Raw genomic sequence first — 21,011 nt, 5'->3', positions numbered from 1 at the left:
TAGATTTGTACTTTATAGACATGACCGTTGTCATTGACTTTTTGATCATGAAAAGTATGTAAGCTCTGATTCTCAGCCAAATTTTGATGTGTGCTTTAATAATATTACTCAACAAAATTCTGATCCTCAAATGTAAGGCTCTTAGGATTAGAGATTGTTTTATCTTAGTCCTGTAATTTTCTCTGCACCAGTGTCTGCATACAGTAATAGTTGAGAACAATCACATGAAGGGCATTTGAAGTGGCCTTGAAATGTTTCATTGCCATTCCCAGTTGCAAAGAACCAGTTCTACAAGTTGTCACTAAGAAAATGTTCCCCTTGGACAACTGAATCCAGGACATGAAAGTATAGAACTAAAGATAACCAGCCATTGGAAAGAGCTTGTCCTTACTGATTTAAATCTCCTCCTGCCCATTTTTGGGACAAACTCCCCACTTACGGAGGAAACTGCCTCTTTTACCTGCTGGGCTTTTGTGGAAACTTGAGGGTCGGGGTGAGCACTTAGGAGAAAAAGTCACCCAAGTCACCGACTGTGTGGCTTGGGGAAGACTCTCCCTTTTACCAAAGTCTTTCAGTTCCCATTCATCATGTTTGACTGGGGATTTGGGGACTTCTGGGCAGAAAGGAACAGTTTTCAGTTGGGTCAGGCGAGGTGATACACAGCTAGTTCAGGTGACTGGTGGTGAGGGTATGATACTGATAGTTAGGGTTTGAAAACTGGGTGCATATCTGATATGCACCCGAAAATGGAGCCAAATCTTTGACTGCAGGTGTACCTAGATATATGTGCCGCACACGGACTTCCTGATTCTGGCTAAAACACTGGAAAAGAGCACCGAGCTTGTTCCCTCTTCTTATTTTGTGCACCTAAATAGTTTCAGTGTAACTAAATTCTAGGCAAGATGCACTAGCTAGTGCACCTATTTTGAAAAATAAGTTCTAAGCCCCTAGTGTATACATGAGAACATGTATGACTTTTCTTGTTGATGCTACAACCAACATTTGGTACCATGAAGCTGAAGTTTGTATATTTCCTCCTGCAAAACCAACATATAAACCCAAGGTCTTTGTTGTCTCTGACCATAATAACCATGTCCAACTTTCATCTTCCAATACAGGAAATTCCACACCCACCTCCAGCTCAGACTGACATGCCCAATCCTTTATTTGCTCAAGACATGTTGTTTTGGAACAAGGTGCAGTGTTTTTCCATCAACAAATAATCAAGAGCCTCCCGAATTTTAGTTTATTTACAGATGATTTCAACAAACATGTTTTGTTATTTGTCCAGAATGTCTTTGCAAAAACAAGGATGTCATTTCTCAGAAATAATGTGTGTGTTGAAATACCTTTTGTGTTCAGCATACTACTGACTATATCTTAAGATTAGTTAGCATTCAGATGGCTTGTGTATTCACCAATAGCAAGAATATGACGCTGAGTTTGCACATTTGCAGTTTACCAAACACTGTATAAGCCCTTTTATTCATTAGATGTTCAAGCTACTGGGTTAATCCATTCAACTTCAACAAGTTGTTTTTTTAGGGAACCCAGTCTCGCAAACAACTCAAGTAAAAGCTGCATTGTTAATCAACATAGTTACAAAGAACATAGAAGAGTTCTCTTTGTCTGTTTGCTTGAGATTGAAAAAGCCATTTGTTTGGAGCTTGACTTGAAAAAGCCAGTAAAAGCTGCTGTGCCCAGAAGCACTCTGACAAAGGACACTGTCATTTGACCATGATCACCCAGAACAGCGGAGAGAGTACAGCAGGAATAGCTGGGAGGAAGATTTCCTCTTAGTCCTGGACAGAGACAAATGACGAGCACTTCAAAACAATCAGGAGGCAAAGTGCACAAAGTTATATTACTACTTGATGTTGTTGTACATTATAACATACATTGTAAGGTCGGTTAAGGGGGACAGTGATGGTTCAAGGTTCAATGATTTTTGAATTTAAAAAGAATAATTTGTGAAATTATTCTCTCTCATGGCAGTTACTCTGTCAAGCGTCTTGAAACCTGTCTATGATTAGAAATTCATTGAGCAAAAAAAAGAAGATTGTTTTGATGTCAGTATCAGTTGAAGATGTGAAATGTGATACTATTTGTGAAATTGAGATTCGCTGTGAAATATTTTATCATCTTACCCATCTCGTAATGATGTATTCTCTATGTTATGCCAGTTGATATCTCTTATTAAGGTTATTTGCTTGCAGCGGCAGATTTAGTATTCCTTCACGTTGCGATGTCGGGTCACTCCTGGCGAGCGCTATCGTACTTAGCCAGAAAACTTTCTGCGTCTGATGTATAGCTCCCCCCGAAGGGAATCATGGGGAAGTTCATGTCATTAACCAAGTCAATGGCAGTCTTCACGGAAAAAATTGATCATTTGAGGCACCGGGGGATATGGAGATGACAGGAGGGACATGGATGTTTTCTCAAACAGAAATCTTATTACTTCAGAATCCACATTAAGAATGGAGGTGCAGGTGCTTGCTTGTATGTTTGTTTGTGTCTACATGTTTCTGCAGCAATAACTTCAGAACCTATGGATATATGGATTGGGCTGATATTTGGTGTGTGGGTACATGTAGTTGTTGTTAACATTATAAGGTCAAGTGCAGTGTTGGGTTCTTTGGCAGCTGACCTTGGTACTGCAACAGAACTTCTGTTTTTTGTATCTTTTGTTCTTGGACATGCTAAGGTCTTGATCTTTCAGGAGCTGATAGCTTTTGTTGTAATGTAAGGGGGAAAATGGTAAAGGTTTGAGCCCCCTAGCAGCTTGCTCTGGTTTGTTTTGCTTCTTCCCAGCAGCTTTCAATTATCTTCAGCTTCAACATTAGAAAAAGCAATGTTCTTTCAAATGTTTGATTTTTGAAGCTTTTGACGTAATTTTTTTTATATATATTTTCAGGAAGGCAATTTTATGAGACATAGGGGAAAGAAAATAATTATTATATCAAAATGACAAGCAACATTGAAAATTAAAAAATAGTTGGATGGTATTTGTTTATTACCTATACCAAAGTAGTACCTGGTAAATAGCATGAAAAAGAGGTTTACGAAAATTCACATACGACCTTAAAACAATTTGATCTCACCAAGAAAACTATTTTATTTTGAGACTACACCTTAAAGATAAAAGAAGAATTGATGTTGAGACAGGAACAACTCCTTAAGGAAGATCAGGAGGTTATTGTTAGCTACAGGGATATTGTCTCCACTCTATCTTCAGTATTACTTGCACTTGACCAAAGATTGATATCACTGTAAGGCACCAGTCACTGTTATGTCTCAAGGAAGCAGTGGTATACAAGAACATACTACACTGTAAGTCTTTAAGTATCCTTCACCATGAACTTAGCTCACCCACGAACAGGCTACAGTATTTTCATTGTGCTACCTTCACTGTTATAGCCACAAAGCCAAGCACATTACAAGCTCTTGACTTTCACCATGCCGTGGAACTTAAAAGAATAAGATTTTAAAAACAATTATCAAAATGAAATAGTCTAGCTTTTTGCTATGTTCAATAGCAGAATTTGAAGTAAATTGTGTTTCATTTTTTCACACTGAAGTCTTTGCTATCATGCACATTGATTTACTTAGTTATCAAAAAACAACTACCGGGTATATATGATTTTGTTTTGTAATCATAGCACTTTGTAACAATAAGTTTTTCATAATAAAACTTTTGTGGTATATCTTTGGGGTGTTTGACTGTATAAAAGGAAAGTTTATATCTAACTTCACACCTTGGGAGTTCACTCAATCTGTTTTGAGTACACTTACTTTCATTTGATGTACATTTCTCACTCAAGTTATAATCTATATTTATTACTTTGCCTTAATTACCTCCTCAGTTGACAGCTCTGTGAAGCACCGGGCCATCTCCACCTGATCACTACAGATAACATCAACACCCGCTGTGCCGTTAATGCATTATATATGATCAACGTGTTAAGTGAAACCCACCCTAGAGTACGGTGCGTGCCCCCATAGCCCCTCATGCACATTTCACGCTTTTCCCAACTGGGTCCTGCCTGGTCGTTAGCATTGCTAACGAGGCAGCCACTTCCACATGTCGTTCTGAATTAGACTTCTTCACCCATCTATTATTTCCTTTATTGCTCTTTAGTGTCCCCACAGAGTAGCTTTAACAAATAAAATTGGTGATATAAACGTCAGGGCGGATTTGGATAATGACTCTTACTGAGTGTTTAAGGAATACTTTCCTGGATATCCCCTGCTTAACGTGGACCCAAATTGTCGGCATGTGTTGATTTGGCTTTTACGGCGTGTTTTAAGCTGCGGTGCCTGGCAGACAGCAATAAAAAACCACTCTAGATGGGGATCAAATATGAGCAAATGACGACCTGAGGACACGAGAATCTCTCTTGTTTGTCATCGTTATCCTGTCCCCCCGGGCGGAGATGTAACATCACTCTGCCTATACTCTCCTTATGGGGAACACATTAGCATCATAACCTGTCAGTTTAGAACCTTATCTCGCCACGGAGGACCCCTAGATGTGCATTTTGTAACGTCAAGCTTTGATCAATAACATCTTCCGAGATGAGAGAGTTATAAATTTTCTGACGTGCAGATTGCATATGGATGATAAGATCATAATTGACAAGTGTCAATTCTGAATTTTATTGATCATTGTAATCTAGATTTATGTTAGGAAAGAAAATCTAATGATGGCAACTCCAAAGGTCTGATTATTTTCCTAGTTACAGCTTTGCATTGTTCCATCTTATTATTTAAAGATTTGTTAGATTCAAAACTAAAATGAATCAAAATGTGTAAAACAAGGGAAATGTTAGGCAATACTGCACCATGTTTGGCTGAAGAAAATATATCTTCTGTGATGTGTGAGTGTGTACATTTTTTCCTCCGATCTGTAGTTAAAATCCCCTTTCCACGCACTTTATGATGGTAATTTCAGCCACTAATCAGATTTTCTGGGTAATGAGAAATTTCCATGGTAGATCATTGACATATGGTTGGAATGCTGAAGGGATTTATTGTGAAACATTAAAATTCATTTCCCGAATTATCCCAATTGCAGTCATTACAATGTAATTGGCTTTGTTTCATAATGATTTGGTTCATGTTAGAAATAATTCACTTCATTATGTATGTAGCAATGTGTATTGCCTATTACCATTACATGTACATTTGGTAATTATTGCATGAATCGTTTTGTGTTGTATCAATTATAGATTTTTATTTTGTCACAGACTAAGGATACCTCAGAAACAAATGCTACCTCACTTAATATGTAGTCATCTAGCTCTATGACTCTATGGCTTTTTGGGGCGCATAGTTATACTTTTTTTTTCAATATCATATCAATCAATCAGTTTTAGGTCTCTTATGGCCTCTCATGGTCTCTAGAACTAATATACCATCGAAAAAAAATCACATTACAAGAAAGCCCAATATGTACATTGTAGATTCTGCTAAGAAGTATTGATAAAAGAAATAAAATAATAGATTTCTCTCACAAATACATGTATCTCAGACTCACCTTCCCTTAAGCATGATGGGATGTAATAGGGACATTCATTGAGGCAGATGGAATCCATGGCTCAAAAGGAAGAGGAAGCTCAGAGTTATTATGCTATGGCCATGATAGTTTGCTGAAGACTTCGAAGATGGCTACGGCAAACTTGTCCTGTACTTTTTTAATGAAATCCACAATTTGTCGGAAATGTGCTTGTAGATCTTCGCATCACTTTGTCCTTGTTCTTCCATCTCTCCATCCCTTCTTCTCTCGGCTTGACACTTGCCCTAAAAATAAAGACCTTGCTAAGCTGAATTTCTTGAATTCATAATAAAGTACTAAGTATTCATGCCACACATTTAGCCTTCGTTCTCACAGAACAAACTGTATTTTTGATTCCTGTGCCATCATCATCATGTATACCTGCAAACCGGTGTTATTGCCAAATAGTGCAGGCAACGACTGCCTTCACAACACATTAACCCCACAGTTCCCCACACTGGAGCAGCAATAAAACACTTTCTCACACAATAGACCCACCGGTACTGCACTTATCCCATTTGTTCAGGCTCCATCCCCTCCCCATTCAAAATGTGCAGGGAGCAAGTGTCCCATTCAGCACTAAATGAGAGAATTTGCAAAATTATCTGCCTGGATGGGACCAGTTTCTGTGATTTGATTTCTGAAAAATGGAGGCTGCCACTGCTCATTTGTTCCTCTTCTCTCTGGTAATAGACGTCTAGTTGTTCTTCTTATTGGTCTTTTCAGCATGAAGGAGTCATATTTGTAGATCTCTGTCTACTGAATACTGATCATGTCCAGAAGTTATGTGGGATAGAATAGAATAGAATAGAATAGAATAGAATAGAATAGAATAGAATAGAATAGAATGAAAATGATACATGGTCTCACAGCAATGTTCATCAATTTTTACCCCTTTCGGATTATGTTTTATGGAAGACCAGTCACAATTTGGGATTCAAAGGAATCAATTTGTAGTCTTTTCATCAGAATGTTGATTATTTGACTTCAGAATTCGTAAACTTTTTTTTTAAATCAGACTATCAAAGTTATTTTTAGTCAAATCTCCAGGGAATTTATCAATTATCCACCCAATCTTCCAGTGGATGAACACTGAAAAGTTTGATTTGTCAGATTGTTCTGCATATCATTTCATTACCGCAAACGTGCAGTCTTGTTCCAGTGAATTTGTGAGCCAAGTGATCCCAAAAGTCCAGCCAATTCATCATTTCCAAATCTGCATTACCCAGTCTAATACTTGGGAGATTTCTGACAAATATTCAAATAATTGTATGAATGATATATTTATTATACAGCCCACAGCATTTTATATGCCAAAGGCTGCAAATCATTCATTTTTACATGATTGTGATACCCAGTTCCAAAACTCTGATCCAAAACTACATAACTCAGTCATTGACGAAACTTCTAAGACTGGATCCAAGCCTATTGGACAGTTCAAACATCATTCAACCTTGCAAATCTTGCTATGGAATTTGTATTCATGATGAATATAAATGAAGCTCTTTCATTTGCAGAAGATTAGATGTAATTTATGTTAACGGTGAGGCGTTCTGACCAGTGAGATTATCGTACTGTGTGTAATGAACCTGTAATGGGTGGGGTGGATTTCAGGGTGTGACATTTCTGTAATGTGTAAGACATTTTATGGCAGCAATTTTATAGTGTTAAAGTCCAGGAGGATTGAAGGTGATGAATAAGGCAAAGTTTATCGTTTGTGATTCCTGTTTATATAAAGGAAGATAACTTGTTGTAATGCTATAGCTTGTTAGTTTGGGAACACTAATGTAATTATGAAGGTATTAAAATGTTCGTGTAAGTTTTTCTGTTGAAAAGTTTACGCTAACGTTTCCTGAATTTGTTTTCCCTTTTTGGTAAATTTCTTTAGATTTTCAAATATTTTTATTTCAAAACCACCCAGTGCACCTAGCTAAATCATCATCATCATCATCATCATAATGCATCCAGTTACACCAATGAGGTACAATCTCTAGTACAATTTTTCCAGAATGATCTGACTCCTTCATGGACAGCAAACACTAAAAGTAGTCCCTGACAGTGCAATGTCTCTTTCTATCATTGACTTTAAGGTTATGTATGGTCGGCCAACTCTGCGCCTTCCTTCTGGTAACCAGTCAGGGCTCGAAATACTTTTTTCTGCATACCTGCACTGGTGCAGGTAACATTGAAAATCACCTGCACCAGACAAATTTTACCTTCACCACTCTGAACTTTAGAATTATGAATAATACTAAAATTGTTCTGGAACCATGCATTGCTATTTTTTCTTTCATACTTTATCAATGCAGCTAATAACAATCCATACACACCTACATCATAGGACATACTGTTTTCTGAATAACACTGAAAATTACCTGCACCAGACAAATTTTACCTGCACCACTTTATTTATGAAGTATGGATCATACTAAAATTGTTCAGGGACCATTGCTAGTTTTTCGTCTATACTTAATAGGTGGTAACAGTCAATGCAGCTAATAACAATCCACATACACCTACATCATAGGACATTTACAGGTATGAATAAAACCCAGCACATAGACCAGTGCAGGTTAGGTGCAGGTAGACACCAGAAATACCTGCACAGCTCCAATTTTACCTGCACTAACCTGCATATGCAGGTGCTGTTTCGAGCCCTGACAGTCCATTAGTCTCCCTGCAGGGTCGTTACCACGAACCACATGACATGCCTTGCCAGGGTGAGCTGGCGCTGCCTCACCACAGAGGAAATGGTTGGGAGGGGTCCGTATAGCTAAATGCACAGAATACTGTTACATTACATGTTCATTGTCTGTCTGCTATAACTGACTGTTTACTACATGTATATTTGTTTGTTTGTTTGTTCTACAGAAAGCAACAGAAGCCCAGGCTGGATATGATGTCAGAGTTTTCCAGTGGATTGTGAGAAGCCGGTCAAAGGTCATCAAGAGACCACTGCTTGAGGACATCAGTGCTGTTTTCAGCCCCCATCCACCATGGAGATCACCAGCCAAGAAACTGTGTTTTTTTGTATTTCTAAACGTCATCCCTTTCTGTTCTGTTATATTCTGTTCTGTTCTGTTCTGTTCTTGTCTACCCTGTTCTGTTCTCTTCCATTCAGAAACAATGGCAGAACTAAGAACTGAAATGGTCCTTGCCAAAGCCATCACTCCAGTGATGACGTCGGTACAAGAGCACATATCTTTTGATATTGCAATGCTTTGTGGGATCTTTCCTCGACCCTCCTGATTCTGTTCTACATTTTGTCAACTTTTAATGATCAAATCTTCAGATCTTGTTACATGTCAGGTCTTTAAAAGCCAAAGAAGAAGTCAACCCAGAAATTAAACCTTAAGACAATGTGAGATATGATATGTGAATATGTGTGGTAGATCTGCAGTTAACAAAAATGTAGGTATTCACTGAAAAAAGAATAGTTATCAGTATGGTAAGAGATAGAACCTCTATTATAAGTAGCACTTTTGTCCCCAACACAGTACCAGCCCCATGTTCACCTTATTCAAATGAAGGGAACTAAAACTTTTAATTTTCTCTCCTTTTTCATTTTGTTCAGTTTTATGTATATATTTTCTAATTGTACAACCAAGAATCTGATCCACACATTACATCAATTTTTACTGATAACTTTTACTAATAGATATTTCTAAATCTATGAGCTGGGGCCATAGGAAATGATAAATAAACATTAAGAGTCTCCAATTGTTGTACTATACTCTATATAAACAAAGGCTTGATACAATTTTCAAGAAGCATCATTAAAAGCCATTGTACATGTATTTGTGTTATCAATAGGTAATTAGATAAGGGAAAAGGTAAGAGAAATTAGCCCTACATGGCATCAACCACTTAAGCATAATCTTTTCAGTTTCATTACGATTGTGATATTTTGTTAGAGATGAAATTCTGAATGATGTCAAAAAGCTCAGGAGAAAAAGTGCCAATGCAGAAAGCAGAATGCAAAGTTAAAGAAAACAATTTCGAACTGCATCGGAACAATGTGGCCATATACAAAATAAATATACATGTACCTTTTTTTTGTTAGGAACATTTTCCAGATAGTCTCAGGGATACTGGGACAAATGCGTTTTGTAATTGTGACATGACAAACTGTATGATATCTGAAAGCAGAGTACATAATTTTTAAAGATATCCTTGGACAGTTTCCGTTCAGAACCTGACTCTGTAACTAGTTTGTCCAGGCTGCATGATTAAGTCCCTGTCATGTGGAGTCAGCATCATAAACAGAAGGTATGCCCAACACACCGACAGATGGTCTTCATCCACGGGTGAAGAATTAAACAAAGATGACATGAAAGGTCTCTTATCTTCCCAACTCCATTGTCACGTCAACTAATTACTGTTTTTTGCACGTTTGCCCCTCATGAAATTTTGTTGAAAAACAATTCACGGAAAGATTAAAGGGATATTTGGAAAATGGTGTTCATACATGTAATTTTCCCTTCCGACGTCTTAGTGCCCAGCAATTTTCTCCGGTAACATCTGCTTAAAAATGAACGGAAAATATTAATTTCCCTTATGGAAGCTAGACCCACTTTAATCGTGGTAATTTGATATGGCGCATCTTCACCACAAAGGTCGATTTTTCCGTGGTATTTAGTGACACTTAGCATTAGTGTATTACCCTGTCGTCACCTGTTCTCAGCTCATTATGTTCTAAACAGCCCTGCCATCTGCACTTGTTCATATTCCGATGTTTTCGTCAACACTTCTCTAAAGTTTCCTGTAACCCCGGTGTTGTCTGGAAACCAACAAAAGAGGAGCCAAAAGAACGGTTGGAGTAGAACAGAAGTGTGTCACTCTGTTGTTTGTTTTGTGGGACAATAGATTGTTCCACTTTGTTCGCCGACACTGCGGAGCTCGGGGGTAAGTGGTTGTAGGACACAGAAGCTGGCATATGGTTCGGTGTACCATACACATCGCACACAATAGCCACAATGGAAAATGGAAATAAATGAGGTGTGTTAAGCCCAATGCTTTCATCGGTTCCTTTGTTCTCCGATGACGGTTGTAAAAGAGAAACGGTTACGTGAAACTAGATAGTTTGTCACAGTTTGCAACAAACTTATGAACTCTAAAGAATTTTTTTATGATCAGTGCAAGCCCACAAAGAAAAACAAATAGAGATTAATTGAGTCGAGTGGAGTCTATTTGGCCACGTGTGACTTGTATCTTCCATTTTTTGGACGAGTTTGATATGTGCTTTGGGTAATTTCGTGAGTTTAGTGGTTAACTGCTTATTCATTGAGCAAATTAACGTTGACTCAAACAAAGCCGCTGAATATTGAAATCACTTGTATACTTTATATTACACATCACCGATTTGCCAGTTCTGTTGTATGTGTGTGCTGGTGTGCCAGTAGATATTTGAACCTGAAAAGCTGTGACAAGATTGGAAAATATGGAGTATGGAAAGAAAGGAAATTGCCATAAACGAAATACATTACAAAGCTTGCGATACTCCTAAGTTCTAACGTTGTTTAACTTTGCGAAGACAGAGCAGGAGTTGAGTCGGTCTGGAGGTCAGGGGAGTTTCCGTTCCGCCTCATTACGACCACCCGTCAATTCTACCACATTAACAATCATTTAAAACGCATATCCGCACCATGGGGCCACTTCAGGACGTGTGTTAATAAACTGTAGTGGTTTATTAGCCATTGAAGGGTCCTGACAATCATATCTTTCGGATCTTTTACACATAAGAAAAAGACCGACTATGTACTACTCACTTTTCTTTGAATTAGACAAAGACGTAGTACAAAGGGCGCGCGATTGAAAACTGATCTGCTCAAGTCGTTAAAAGTTGCGTTGTTAGCTAGCTACAAATAGTAATAGTAAATGTCGTGCCGGTGTAATGGCTTCCTTTTGTTTTGCTTCCTGCTACTTTATTTTTGCGTTTTTAAATGTACTTCAAAAGAAAATGGACTAGAAATCTTGTCTTACTGTCTCCTGATCGTTTCAAGGTCGGTACTAAGACCCCAGGTGACGTAATATTCAACAGGTTTGTTTTTGTTTTTTAAGTGTCAAGAAGAAATCTTGTTTTCAATGTCCCATGGTCGCTAGAAGACGCTGTTTGTGCCTAAAAGCTACAGGTGACATTATTGTTTTGTTTTAGCTTTGGTTTTTGAAGTTTCAAATATACCAAAAAGAAGAAATCTTGTCAAATGTTTCCTGGCGCGGTTTGTACCTGGTATTACCTATCGTCCAAATGTTAAGGCGCAAGGTGACAATACATGTACATGACTTATTGTACTACATTCTGCAGCTTTGTTCTTCGGAAGCTACAAAATATAAAGAAGAAGTTTTCCTGCCTGGTAGCTGCTCCAACTCCAAGGCGCGGCCTCTACCTACCTATTACTTAGCGTCCGAATGTTAGGACGCATGTTGACAATGCATGTGCATGTACACGACTGGATTATGTTCTAAACCTTTGTTCTTGAAGTTAGAAATTATGTACAGAAGAAGTTTTCCTGCCTTGTAGCTGCTCCTGTACCTATTACTTAACGTCCGTAAGTAAACCCGCCAGGTGACACCCCACCATAAAGGCGCAGACTGGGAGTAACGCGCGCAGTGGCGCCAGCCCCGCCGCTACACCCACACTGCTGTCACCTCGCATCAGCACCGGGCTAGGTAATTATGGACAGGAATCAAAGCAGTGGTCACTTCAAAGGTGACGTCCATACACCCGACCTCGACTTTCCGTTGTCTCTAACATATTAGCGCATTCTTCTCTCGGTTAAGTGGAGAGAGAAGTAACAACTCCCGCACAGCACTGCCCTTGTCTCCTACATACTTAGCAAATAACCGTTGTGGCTAAATGGAGAGAGTAGGAGTAATAATTATTAGTCACAAGCGCGAGCCATAGGAGGGGGAACTTAAGAACACGCCTAAATCTTCTCTCTGAAACATTAAGACTCACAAGTACTTCAAATGTGTACGTCTAAATGCGATATTGCATGTGGTTGTCATGGAAAGACAAAGTTTCGAAGATTTATGGACTTTTGAAAAGACCAACTTGGCCTCTACAGTTGTTGTCAAATCCATGTTGTAAACCATGCTGTTTATGCCAGGTACGTGTATGCCAAATTTTTCAGTAGATGTGAACAAATTGTTAACGTTGTCATCTCAAACACAAATCAGTTACTTCCGACGAGGACTAATGAACCTACCACATTGTCCAATATTTCCGACAACTTGTCCTGTGTTCCCGACACATCGACAGTTGACATATCGCATATTAATGTTCATTAGTGACAGTTCGGTGCTCCGGTTAAAGACCACGTCGTTCGCAGCAGTGGTCGTCAGAAGTTCAAAAGAACAGAAAACATCCAAGTTTCCGCTGACGACCTCGATCATATTTTACGTCATGACGACGCTGAAAAATGGGTCCACTTGACACCTGCGTACCCTTAAAATCGCCCGACCTGCCTGCCAATCACGCCCATTACCCGGGGTATGATGAACTCACCAGCGCCTGTGCCGTCCCTCCCCGCTGTGACACCAGCCTACGGCCGACGACTCAAATTGAAATGGTCGGCAGGGGGGCTGTGGTAGAACCTACGGCATCGCCTGGTGCCTTACCAGTACAGTGTGTGCCGCAGTTAATGCACTAGAACGGGGCGCTCCGCACTGGGACCATACAGTTCCAATTTGTACGGCACTTGTGTTTACAAATCTCTCGGGTCTCTAGCCAGGAAAAATCTGTCACGCCGTCGCTAGGGTCCCCTGGTTTAGTTTATGTACACGGTAGAAGCTGTAGTAAAGGCTCGCCCCGGATTATGTACGGATTAGGACGTCATCCACTCGAGTGTTGTATTGTGTTGGTGCTTGCATGCGGTGTTGTACAAACAGTTGTAGCGCAGGTTGGAACGGCTTAACAAGACCAAGGACCTCCTTGACAAGACACAGTCCTATCCGTCTTACGATATATTTTTTGTATCGTACGATTTTCAACAAGGCTATGACTGAGCCGATGGTCTACAAGAATCAAGGCACATCTTTTCTGTCACAAAACAGATCTGCGAATTCTGTACGACATTTTCACCACTATTCCAAGAATGCGTTTGCTTGTCGTAATCCAATCGTAACCGGGCTCTTACCGACCCTTGTGCCGACATGGTTGAGGGAGACAACAGACAGTAGTTTATCGAGTTGTCAGATAGCTAATAGGGCACACCGACCACCCAGATCTGCAGGTTGATTTTTGCTGCAGCTGCCTTAGATTCATTGTAGTGTAATGTATTGTCTTGTCTTGTTTTACCTTGCCTTTTCGTGGCGATGTCGACCGTTATTTTTCGCGGGTGTTGGCGTCCAGAGAGTCCAATGTTCTTCTGTACAATTCCTTCCAGAATATGGGGGTCGTTCTCTGGTATAGTAAAATTCGATACATTATTCTGAGCGTTGTTAACTGGGTCCGAAACACACAACCTTTACCTTGACGACGTAGTGTGCTCCTAAAAATAGATGAAGATAAGAATAGCGGCAATGCCTTGTCCCCTTAACAAGTGACCAGATCGCGCGGTGCTGTGTGTTGTGTTGTACGGTAGAGGTAGTGTCACGAGCGTGACGACTACCATCTGAGACACTCATCAGCACTGTCTGTGGTAACGGACCGTAGGTTCAACTGTCAATTCACCAGCTGCTCTACATACAATAGTTACTCTCCAAGAAGACGTTAGGCTTCGGCTTTTTTTTTTAAACGTTTTTAGCCGTTTTTATCGGGCTTTCTATTTTGTACCGTTTTGTTGATGTCTCATGGTAACGGACCGTAGGTTCAACTGTCAATTCACCAGCTGCTCTACACACAATAGTATCCTTCCCTGTTCATGTCAGTGATAGTTTTGCCGTTTGATCGATGGCTGATCGTCAAACAGTCTCATTAGTAGAGAATATCCTAACCGGTTCTGTAACGTGTTTGCTGTCTGATCGCTAATAAATGCATACTCATAAAAGGCACATCCAGAGAACGATACCATCTTCCATCTCAACATGTACATCTTATTGGAAACCTGGGTCCTTAGGATTCACCAGGACTTAACTCACCGAAATGGGGAGGGGGGTGGAACTTGCAAAAAAATGCAGAGGAAACGTTATTTTCACAGTTGTAAAGTAGTAATTTTATCCTTAATTGATTTTAATATTTCATATCAGCACTTAATCATGTCGTATCTGATGTATCCATTCATGCATTCACTGAAAAATATTCACATTATGTTTATCAGAGTACCAGGCTATTGGACGCTTTGTTTCTTAGGAACCGTGCCTTTTTTTCGTAAGATATTTGAATGAATACATTATAATGATATGCCATTACGTGTTTCCGTTAGCTGCAGCTGTGTTGGTAAATGTTGTAGATGCAGTGTGGGTATTACTTGAAAATACAAACATGGGTCGTTAAGAATAAATAAGATAGCGTCATTTTGTTTTATACCAGGCTTTACCATTTTGAATATCAGTGTCTTTTCAAACCAAACCCTTAATCGTCAACTCATCTATTTCAAAATTACATCCTTGATTTATGGAATTGCCCCTTAAAGCCAACGGATTAGAGCACTAGTATAATCGCACTCAGTCCAGCCTAGAGAACTTCACATGTTTAGGTGTGCAACATGTATTCGCGACATGTACATTTCCCCAACGATTTCCGGTGATTCGCGGTATTGAGAAACCTCACCTTTGGAACTACATATTTTCTAACTTATTGTATGCATTTTCTGTCTTCTTATGTATTTCCTTGTATTTTTCTGTACCTGTGTGCTTCAGAATAAAATCATCAACCACTCTTGTCAATCTTAAATTCTTTAACAAGAGTAACTGTTATTTTAAACCAAGGTCGAGAAATAAGGTTGCTTGTCGGTATTGTAAATCACACTTGTATCGTCATCTCCGTTATTCTTGATCGTGAGAAAATGGCACATTTTGTAACGCGGATTTCGGCCTCTCCTATCATTTCCGTGTCTGTTTTACAGTAATTGCAGCCCGGGGTCTTGTCTATACCAGACCTCACATCACTCACTCCATTCTTCAGCCATCCTGAGGAGAGAATCCCGATTTTCCGGCGCACAGACCGAGGTGGCGAGGCTTGGTGTGAGAACAAAACGTGTTGTTTCTTCTCCCTACTCACTCCCGATGGTTCTCTCAACTCTTCCAACGGTACTCCGGGAAATTGAGGCCTTCATTGAATAAAGGGGACCCCCAGCTAGTCGCAAGAGCGCCAATTTAGCGACTTAATGTTCACCTGTCTCTGCTACATTATGTGTGAATAGCCGTGCGGGTGATGGTGGGACGCGCGGTCAAGCATGGCGCGTATTCAATTTGTACTTGGTGAAAATTCGCCATGAGCGCGCACTGACCCCTGTCCGGGCCAGGACGTGACCTCCCGATACCCGCTGCTTTAATCATATTTAATGTTAGATTATATGTAAGTGAGCAACCAGCGGCGCTTTTGTACCGCTCTTATTACTTCTACTTAGTTCTATTACATTTCCACCCTTCCTGTAAGGATGCTGAAGAAAAGATTTAGTAGGGCAGCGGTCCTCACAAAACGTGGCCATTTGTAAACGCTTCCCTGGCTATTCATTACGCAAAAGGAATAACCGGTTAAATCCTTTGCTGCGATTATTCAATTCTTTCTATTGTAGTAACCAAATATTCCAATAAAATTGTTTGAATTGAAAGACATCGAAGTAGTTTGTTTCCAATTACTATAACTTTAGAATGACGATGAATTAGTGAAGTGTAATCATAATAGGATTGCTTCTTTTTTTGTAGCTTCGATTTTCTGTGAAATGTTGAAATGAGGGAATACAATTGTCTGATGTTATTAATGGACTGTTAATCTTGACCCCACAGGCAAAATGATTCTAGGGAATAATCTGATGCTGTTTCCATCGATCAACTGCGTTAGAACACGAAAGGCGCCGAAGAGCCGCGAATAAATGAACTGGTGGACAAAAATTGCCAAGGCATCGACTGATAACTAGAGGTTCAAACGGGTTCTGAAATCTTCTGGGTTGTTTCCAATATTTGCTGTGCGAACGAAATCCGGAACAAAATTTGCTCAGCCAGAAGTAATTATAGAGGAAGGCAGGTCTAGAATTTGGCTGCTGTATTTTTGGCGCGTTCGCCAATGTAAGGATTAGAGTACCGCTGAAAACAAGGCACGACAATGAACACCTATCTCCCCTTTTGCCTGAAATAAAAATCTGCACGTTTCTGTATGTGTCTAAGTCTGTGTTTGTCTGTGTATATACTAACGATCTTAACAATGGAGAGAAATAAACGTCGGAGAGAACCTTACATATATCAGTGTTGAATTGTGTAACGAAGGAACCTCTTCATTGTACGAAGTGTTCTTCGGCGAGGCGTAACCAACTCCATGTGACTAGCATGGTAAAAATAGCCAGACAGGGAAGTAGGAACAGAAATATCCGCTACATGCTCTTAAGAAGCGAAAAAACGGTTGAAACTGTACATACTAGCATGTAGTAGTCTCTGTAGATGTAGTAAGATACGACTTTTCTTATATCAAATATGGTGCCTTATCGCTACGACCTGTGCGTAGCTTGTTTGAGCATAAATGTACAATAAATGTATTTCATTCATTCATGGCTTTGCTGTTATGGATAACATTTTGTTGTTCTGTATGACTGAGTCTCGTAGTACCTTTGTCTATATAGTAAGCAGTTGTTATTGGTTGCCATACATTGTACCTTGTGCGATTGTCGAGCAATAAAATTCATTCATTCCCTGACCTTCACCGCTACTATGTAGATGTAGTAAGACACCACTTTTCTCATATCAAATTTTACGACCTGTACTTAGCTTGTTTGAGCATAAATGTACTATAACGGTTTTTCATTCATTCATTCATTATCATCCCCGACCGTTACCGCTACTGTCTGTACTGGGAGACCGTTGACATGCGGTCAGGCCGCGCGGAAAATCGGACGCAGTGGCGGCCTTACAGCGCCGCGCCCCGCCTGACGGACCTCAGCTTTCTGCCCTCTGCTCCTTTCTCTCCGATTCGTCACGGCGGATCGAACTAGCCTCGCGAACAGGCGCTGAGACAGGCTGGGAGTCTTGGAGTGTGGCAGAAATAGCCCAGCCTCTGATGTACATATTAGCCTGGTATCCAGCCGTGATATAGCTCGTAATTGCGAAGAGGAGAGAAGAGATACCAGGATACTAGTACCAGGCTAGTACATATACTATAGGCTACTCTCCGAGTAGAGGTTAGGCTCCGGCTGTTTTTTTACGTTTTCACGGCCGCGAGACATCAACAAAACGGTACAAAATAGAAAGCCCGATAAAAACGTATAAAAAATGTAAGAAACAGCCGCAGCCTAACCTCTTAGGCCTTGGTCGAGATTGTTTCTGTGTGTGTCTGTGACCCCTTGCGTGAATGATGAATTGCATTGGAACCACCTAATCTACATCGAATTAACGCAAACTTTATGTGAAGGAAGAAGGAAAGAAAAAAATGAAAGGTCATACACTGTTTCCTTCACGATTGTGTCACACAATATCGTACTTAAATTTCAATTGAAGGTTCATTGCTAACAAAGAATAAGAATACCGTTTAATATGGACGTCATAATGCATTATTAGTGAGCTGTGACGCATTCTTGCTGAAGTGACCAATTGATATGGCACCACAAACCTGCATGACTCCGATATATGAACGCACACGTGGATGTATAGCAAATCTCCGTTTACATTGTATATATGTATATACATGCCACGCCCTTAGAATACATCTCCGCCATAGAATTACACAGAGTGAGGTAAAAATACAGCAAAAACAACGAAACGTCACGAAAGAAATACCGACAATAGTAGTTCCCGTTTCCATCCGATAGAGCCTGAATACCGAGACTATTTCCATCGTTCCATTATGCCCACCAATAAGAACCTCCAGTATGTTCCAACATAACCAAGCGGAAGGATATCCCCGCATGATGACTGCCTCTTTAGCCGGAAAGCGCCCCGGCAATACAAACAACCAATTTTCACATTCTCCCAATTGAATGGAAAACCGTTTCCATTGCTTACCTCCCTGTACTTCCTATGTGTAAACGTAGTCAAGTCGACATGATCTAATTTGCTCCCTCGCACTTGGCAAAATTGGCGTTTTCGTTGAAGCGGTCTGTGTCCGTACGAAGCTAGTCCATGGAGCTTGCGGCAAATACATGTATGTTCAAATAGGAGCAATAAACGCGTCATTGGTCGATATTATCAGGTGAATCGAAGGGAAGAATAAAGAAATACTCAGGCTTATAGAGTCTGATTTTTGCCTGAAGTTAATACAAGGGAAACTAGAAATGCAAGAATAGTTTACTTTGCTGTGTGCATTTTCGTACAGGACACGCAAACATAAACGCCTTTTCCGTACCATTGTGTCCCCTTGTGCGTAGTATTGATAAATAGATTCCGCTTTTAGACATGTCAAACAAATCTCGTTCACATCCTATAAAATTAGAATATCAGTTGTCATATTGATGACATTTCCATAAGGATATATTACACAGACCAATCGATAGAAGCGTATAGTTGTACACCTCTCCTAAATCCTATCATGCTTACCTACACTAAGGAGCAAGAAGTCGACCTTGATTCAAATAAGCCTAATAGTACGAACGTTTTATGTATATCTATATCATAAGAATAGTTCATAGTTTTATACCTCAGCTATTCGACCCGTTAGGGTACAGAGTTACAGCAAATATTTTCTCAACTGATGTTGTTTATCTGATGTTTCAAAAAAAGACCGAAGTCATCTCCAGTTGAGCGGCTGTGGTTCCGTTTTTGTTGCGTTCTTGTTGGAGCACCAGACACAATTAGAGGACTTCCTGGCGAGGTAATGCTCGGCTCTTGTGACGTGTAAACTTGTCTGTGTTAAAGTCGGCACCAAGGCTTTAATTTAGTGATTATGTGAGTTAACTAAAAGTACATTAACAGTTGTAAACCGGTCCTTTGCACTTGGTCACAAAGCCGCTTGTTGATTCAAGTCGTTTCCGCCGTTTTGTTGGGAGTTATTTAGGAAATTTGTTGGCGGGTTTTGGAGGATTTGTAGGTTTTTCTGAGGGTGAATGAAAGCAGGTCTGGTCGGCACAGATGGCGTGTGAAGCGGACCGGGTGGAAATCGTATTTAGCAGGGCCATCGCGGCAGGTTTTTGTCAACCCCAGTCAGTGCGTGGCCACAAAAGATCACGTCGTGACAGCCGTGCGTCTTGCCACCTCAAGTTGCGGCAGGTTGTCTCGGACAAAACCGGCGTCCCGCTTGTACCATATCGGCCCCGCTTCAGCCACCCCGGGAGCCCGCTGGGTACACGGTGGCGGAACGGATTACCCCCGCTTGTTTGTTTGCAAGCCACTTAAATCAATTAAGGTCAATTTGTGCTCGACACCACCCCGGGACGCCGCCGCACCCGTCCTCGGCGCACCATAGCCTTTCCGCCCGACCAGACAAGGCGAACGACCCGGCACGCTTCTACCGGCCTCACGGGAGTAGACCACCTCCCAAGGAAGCCGTGTCAGGAGTTCTCCATTTGTCTCTCGTACAAGGCTATGATTACAGATTATTTTGTCTCTGTCTATCAGGGGAATGACAGCTGCACCCCGGCCTTGGAGTGCGGCCGCAAGAACAGTCAGTCAGGCGCTGCACTCTTGTGGGATAGATCGTTAAAATGTCATTAGCAATACGTTCTCTTACGCCACACTGACTCAAGTTCTATTTTTGTTACCAACATCAAAGCCACATATCATTGTGTTTGTGTACTTCTTATCAACCTATCAGACCAGCGGTTAATATAAACGATGTTCCGGCGTCTGTCTTCAAGTGCTACGTTTTTTTCTCCAGTCCAGTCCAGAACGAACAGTAACGTTTCCCAACAGAAGTTAAACAGGTGATTGGTTGGGTCTATTGAGGCGCTATTGTAACGTAATCTAAAGGCCCCGCCTGTCATGACTACGAGATAATTATACCCTTCCAGACCTAACCACACACCCCCTGTCATCGCTGGCCGCAGATGGGCAGTGCCGTCAGCGCACGAAAATGTTGTAATGATCGGTTGTGGCGCGGAAACTACACACCGGGAACCCCGCAGACCCCGTACTTACACCGACCCTTCTGTCCGCCGTGTTCCTTCCGACAGACCATCGGTAAATACAAGTATTACCGCAGGGATGAATGACGTCTATTACTGACATTTCAGACGATTTATGTCACACTTTTAAAGGCTATAATCTCTGTCAGAATTTGGCTACGGTGAGCCGGAAGGACTGAGATAACTGTACAGAACCGTTTCTATCGTTCCATTACAATTGTGAAGACTTGCTAAAAGTTCTCATTGTGAAAGAAAATTACTGTCATTAGGGTGAATCTGCACGATCGTTGTATACAACTATAGTTTGAGGA

General features: G+C 40.6%; 1 protein-coding gene across 1 annotated transcript in view; it reads left to right on the top strand.

Annotated features, from left to right (window-relative positions):
• Nucleotides 1–8,964, top strand: part of LOC118420674 (probable ATP-dependent RNA helicase DDX31) — a 14,644-nt gene extending 5,680 nt beyond the window's left edge. Inside the window, exon 3 of the mRNA XM_035827567.1 lies at nt 8,426–8,964. Within this exon, the coding sequence (XP_035683460.1) occupies nt 8,426–8,480 (55 nt within the window). The 3' untranslated portion in view covers nt 8,481–8,964. The remainder of the gene's footprint in view (nt 1–8,425) is intronic.
• Nucleotides 8,965–21,011: the final 12,047 nt, after the last annotated feature.

Source organism: Branchiostoma floridae, chromosome 8 (genome assembly GCF_000003815.2).
Source record: "Branchiostoma floridae strain S238N-H82 chromosome 8, Bfl_VNyyK, whole genome shotgun sequence".
Classification (NCBI taxonomy): domain Eukaryota; kingdom Metazoa; phylum Chordata; class Leptocardii; order Amphioxiformes; family Branchiostomatidae; genus Branchiostoma; species Branchiostoma floridae.
Note: the sequence above shows the minus strand (reverse complement) of the source record. Positions and strands in the feature narration are given on the sequence as shown.